The sequence below is a fragment of the Octopus bimaculoides genome, chromosome 2 (assembly GCF_001194135.2).
Source record: "Octopus bimaculoides isolate UCB-OBI-ISO-001 chromosome 2, ASM119413v2, whole genome shotgun sequence".
Lineage (NCBI taxonomy): Eukaryota > Metazoa > Mollusca > Cephalopoda > Octopoda > Octopodidae > Octopus > Octopus bimaculoides.
Window position 1 is genome coordinate 68,466,367 of NC_068982.1, and position 5,810 is coordinate 68,472,176.

General features: G+C 33.8%; 1 protein-coding gene across 13 annotated transcripts in view; it reads right to left on the minus strand.

Annotated features, from left to right (window-relative positions):
- LOC106879514 (ralBP1-associated Eps domain-containing protein 1) overlaps positions 1–5,810 on the minus strand; it is a 138,270-nt gene that overhangs the window by 53,080 nt on the left and 79,380 nt on the right. For 12 of the 13 annotated variants that reach the window (XM_052978091.1, XM_014929138.2, XM_014929136.2 and 9 more), the window contains 2 exons: positions 5,363–5,543; positions 3,358–3,435 (listed from right to left, as the gene is read on the minus strand). In XM_052978091.1, coding sequence (XP_052834051.1) covers positions 3,358–3,435; positions 5,363–5,543 — 259 coding nt within the window. The remainder of the gene's footprint in view (positions 1–3,357; positions 3,436–5,362; positions 5,544–5,810) is intronic. The other variant, XM_052978097.1, reaches the window with a different exon arrangement.

A 5,810-nucleotide genomic window follows, 5' to 3' on the forward strand; every position in this document is an offset into this window, starting at 1 on the left:
ACAGACATTAATATACACAGACATTAATATACACAGACATTAATATACACAGACATTAATATACACAGACATTAATATACACAGACATTAATATACACAGACTATTTAAGATAAGCAGCTAAAGATAAGAGAATGGTTATACTTCATACATTATCTGAAAGACAGCCTCATTTTCAATAAATATTTTAATACTTTGAAAATGAAAAGTAAACATCAATATTAATACATTTCAAAAGAAAATAACCTTGTCAAACGAAAAGATATATGATTAAAAATTTGTTATAGTATTATAGAAGCTAAAATAAAAAACATACTGATAAGGAAAATAATGAATATTTAATGAAACTAGTAATGTATGTTCACATCTTGAGGTGCAAGTGTGGCTATGTAGTAAGAAGTTTGCTTCTCAACCATATGGTTCCAGGTTCAGTCCCACTGTGAGGCACCTTGGGCAAGTGTCTTCTACTATTGCTCCAGACATGAAAAAGTGGGTGGAAAAGTGAACCTTAGAATAAAAAAGGTAAAAATCTAAAGTTTTCCATGTTGGCATTGGTAAGATAAAACTGCAAATATAAGTAACATGTTTTTGAATGCTTTTTTTTTTTGCAATGACATGTAAAATGGCTTACCCAGTAAGACCTGATTGGCCATACACAAGAATCCACTAAATCTTAATACTGCCAAAACACACACATTGATGAATTGGTCAATGAACAACACATTTCACCTTCACTTTTATTCCTAATTCCTTGCTTGTCTCTTTTCTTTTATTATTTTCAAAATCAGGACAACTAGAAACACTATACCTTAGTACACAGTACATAGTTTATTGCTGATAACCTCACTATCCATTGTAACTCTTGTTTATGTTTACTAATAATAAAACTGATTTGTTTTTAAACATTTTTACATCAATCTCTCCCAATAATATAGGTTAGTTTTTTCAACAAGTTCAGACATTACTGTCTATAAGTACTGTTTGAGAATGTTTTTGCAGAATTCCAGTCTGAACACCAGCTACTTTATAGTGTAGTGAAAGGAGCACCTCTTTTTCAACTAGCTAGAGAAACAAGCCAAATACAAAATTTTCTTTAAACTGGTGAGTTTTAAAATATTAACTTCTGTGCAGTTCTATTGCCGGTACACAATGAAGAATATAAAAATATACAGCAAAAGAGTTAATAATTTATATCAAGATGTGTGATAACTCAGCTGCTGCAAAAATTCCAATTAATTTTACCATGAAATAAATATTTATCAAACTGAAACTAAAATATTCCTAAGTTCAATTTTCTACAATTATTCAGTTGATGCAACAATGTTTTGATATACAATCAACCATCATTATCACCAAAATTCTACATCTGTTTTTCATGCTGGCATTATTTATAGCTATGACCTCCTAAATGAGTCAAGGATCACACCTTGTTAGTACATTCCAATTTTGGTAGCACTTCTATAACTAGATGCCCTTCCTCATGCCAACTGCTTTACAGATGTATTGTACGCATTTCATTATGGGAGGTTGAATTGTCTTCAACAAGACTAAAAATCCTTTGAACTCTATGTAGTAAGCATTCATTTGCCCCAGTACTTTACTCGATACATTTTTACTCGATACTTTACTCGATACATTTTAAACTACTAGAGTAATTACCTTGTCCCCAACAAAACTAATAAAACTCTGACTTTTGACAGTGTCACACTCTGTAGTTTAGTAGTCCTTAATGAATGGCTTATGAGGACCAAGCAAGCCAAGTACAGAGGTGCAGTCAACAGATGAGCATTAGCAATGAGTTAGATGACAAATTTAGCATGCAAGTGGGGACCCCATCAAGGCTCAGTTCATAACCCTTTCTGTTCTCCAAGCCATAACTGAGAAGTTTAACACTGTCTGTCCACGAGAGTTCCTGCATCCTGATGACCTAGTCTTTGAACCTGTAGAACACAAAAGCAAAACCAAGAACTAAGGGGACTCAAAGTAAACTATTAGCAAAAACTAAATTTTTAGTAAATAGAAAAAAAGACAGGAACCTATTTGCCATCAAGAAATTGATCATGCTAGATATACATCAAAAGAAGCAAGTAGAAATTCTATACTGTGTACCAAGCATAAACTATGGACACACTAGAGATGTAATGGTACCACAGGCAAAGCTAACAAAGTAGACATTATATGTAGCAAATACACAGGAGCAGTCAATAGCAAGAGTTCACTGAGCATGTTGTACAATATACTGTACAATATGCACCAACATTTAATATTTACAGAGTTAAATTACTACAACAGAATATATCTTATCAGAAACCAGACTTACATAAACATCAACTAAGATTACAATCAATAAATGTTATGAAAAGTATAGAACTACAAATTGATAGAACTTGCCTTAGTGATAAAGATAAATGATAGTGTAGGTTTGGTTTAGTTTGGACTATTACAGGTTAGTTTTTGGTGGGAGAACATGAGCAGGATACTTTTGTGGGCAAGATGTATTGTGTAAAGTATTGAATAAGGGGTTTAGGAGAGGAGATGATGCAGGGAAATGAGAGATAATTGCATGTAACAGAATTATAGGTATAGATAAGGCAGCAAAGATTATCATACAAGTAGAAATAAACGGACATGACTTTGTAGAAGAGGCCAATCAGTAAGAGTTAACTGAAATGTATTGCTTATAAAGAAGGTAGCTTTATCTTGTGTGTGTGTGTGTGTGTGTGTGTGTGTGTGTGTGTGTGTGTGTGTGTGTGTGTGTGTGTGTGTGTGTGTGTGTGTGTGTGTGTGTGTGTGTGTGTGCGTGCGTGTGTGTGTGTGAGAGAGAGAGAATTTAGGTATATGTGCATTATAAAGTGTTACTAATTGCTTCTAGTTAAACTGCTAGAGGTAATTTGGTAATGCAGTTTTTGCTGCATAGGATATATAATTTGTCACACATTGTTAAACCTGGCATTTGTAAGGAGGGGATGTTGGTCTCAGTTGTGCATGGTTTCAGTGGAGGAGATACAGTAATGTAGTTTAAACAGCACTACATAAATTGAATACAACAAAGGCTGACAGATATACAAAACAGCAGTGAGTGTATGCTGTATAGTAATTCAAACAATTTCTTTAATATGTAAATTGGTAAATTTTACTTAGTTTATACATTATGTACACATACAGGTTCATTAGCAGCAGAGAATATACATGTATGTGTACAAGTGTGTGCAGGGATGTTAAGAGGTGACAGTGGGATGGGTGCAGATGTGATAGCTAAAAGTTACATGTGTATTACTAAGGGTAGTCACTTTCTGACAGCGAGATCTTTGACTGTCTGGAGCGGTGCACCATGCAAGTTGGCAGATGTGAGTACTGACCTTCAAGGGGTAACCCAAACTCGTTGGCCGTCGGGGAGCATTTTTTCTATTTTTCAGAAAAAAATTTTTCTGATCCAACTTCAAAAACAAAATGAAATGGTATACTTTTTTTTTTAAAGAAAAATATCTTTTAAATATTAACATTCATAAAGAGAACTAGTTTTATCTATAGGTTTCTTAATAAAAGGTGACAGAACAATGCATAAAGTAAGATGATCAGTAATACTAATACATAATATACTGAATAAGGCTACTTATTTAGATTTGACAGAGTTTCATTTAAAAGAAAATGGAATGCAATTTGGTATTTTGGTTGTTAGTCACAAATACGTGTTTTGAGTACTAAATATACTTCTATTTCTATTTTCTATATGTGGAGAACACTGCATAAGACCAACTGAATAGAAAGATAGGTTGTAGTTTGTATTTTTCATTCTTATTTGTATACAGTTTTTTAAAAGAGACTCATTTAAAATACAAGTGTTGTGAAAACTCGGTACCATACAATTTTTCAGTTTTCTCTATATTGTTAAACAACAGTTAAGATCATTAGTAGGGTTCATTGCACAATTGAATAACCCACAGTTTAAGAGGATCACAACTAGACATTCATTCAGTAACATTGTGTAACAAAATTTTTATTTTATTTATTTACTCATTTCTTTCTTGTCTTTAGCCAGTAGGTGTTGATTCCTATTTGCTTCTATCTAGAAATCAAAGGAAATGACAACTATTCCCTTCAAATTTTGCTTCTGTGACTTGTACGTCAACATTTTGAAACTGACCTGTTTTCCATTACATTTCAGACAGATTCAGTGCTGAGTTGCTGAAGTAGACATGTTGTTATAGTAAATATTCTGCTCAATACCACAGACTTGCTTGTCAGTTGCTTGAACTCAACCACTTAAGCATGTCCCTTAGTGGCTGACAATATGTGCGTCTCTGATCATGAGCAGTAGGGGAGCATCATAGCCATGCGTTGAGGTGTTCTTTGGGGTTTCAATAAATGCAATAACAGACGCAAAGTTAGAAGGCAATATTATCCATTTTCTGTTATTTCTAGGGGTAAGCAAATAGGAAATAACAGTTGCTACTCAAGAATAAAAATCGTGTTACACGGTGTAATTTTCAGTTGTAAGTATGGAAAAACTAAAAATACAATACTAAAAATTCAACTACATGGAAATGTCCTGTTTTACTTTCTGTTTTTTTTATTCCCAACTGAAATGTGAAATAGCATTATATTGGGTTGTCAGATTAATCAATTCATTTCTTTCCAGTATTATTCGAATTAACACAGGGTTTTGGGGGGGGGGGGTTGTAGCTCTATTCTTTCTTTACTTTTGGCTATTGCTTTTGCTTTAAAAATTTAAATAAATTTTAACTTGTTTCAGACTTACAACAATAGAGTGCCATATAAAAACAAATTTAGCATTTTTGATACCTGCTTCTCTTTGCTTTCAATCAAGGTTTTAAAACTACCAAAGCCAATCAAGACATTTGAACTATGTATTGGAAAAAAAGCTATTACTGAAAGAATGGCACAGAAATGGTTTCCACATTTCAAGGAGGATAAACTGGACCTGACAGACTCTCCACCAAGTTCCAGCCAACTTGTTCAGGTCAATGAGGATTAATTAAACAAACTCATCCACAAGGATCTGCAGAAATCAAATAAGGACCTGCCCAGCAGATAGGGTGGTCTCATGATATAGTGTCGTCACCCTTTTTAGTCATTCTCCAATAGTCTGTGAGGCATTTTGTTAAATGACATAGAGCTGAAAATGTGACTCAATGAATTCTTTGAGTCAAAACCTGGTTATTTCTATCTATTGTCACCATATTGGTAAGCTATGAAACATTGGCAAGAAGTCATGAACAATGAAGGAGAATATATTACTGAATGATTTACTAAGAGTATTGATGAAAAATCAAGGATTAAAGTAAATGGTAAAAAACAAACAGGTTTATCTGACAACCCAATATTAACAATTAACAAGTATACCTGTGAATACTGTGAAGGATTATCAGTTAAACTGCGGTATTGGCCAGAGAGATTGCGTATATGGGACTTCTTAGTAGCTGGAGGTGGAGGTAACTGTCCTGTGGGCTGAGAAAGAGCTGGCTGTGAGGTTGTGCGAGACGAAGTTACTTGGTTGCCACTGCTGGTGTTTACAGGACATACACTGGAAGAGGAGAAAAAAATAATCCTTCATTGCAAACAACAAAAAAAATACTGAATGAGGAATTAGTATGAACAAAATCTGAATTTACCTGACAACAATATAATTTTAAGTAAATAAAATAAATTTACAAAATTACATATAGGTGCAGACATGACTTATGTGGCAAAGAAGTTAGCTTTTACAACCACGTGATCATGGGTTCAGTCCCACTGCATAGCACCCTCTCTGTGTGTGTGTGTGTGTGTGTGTGTGTGTGTGTGTGTGCGT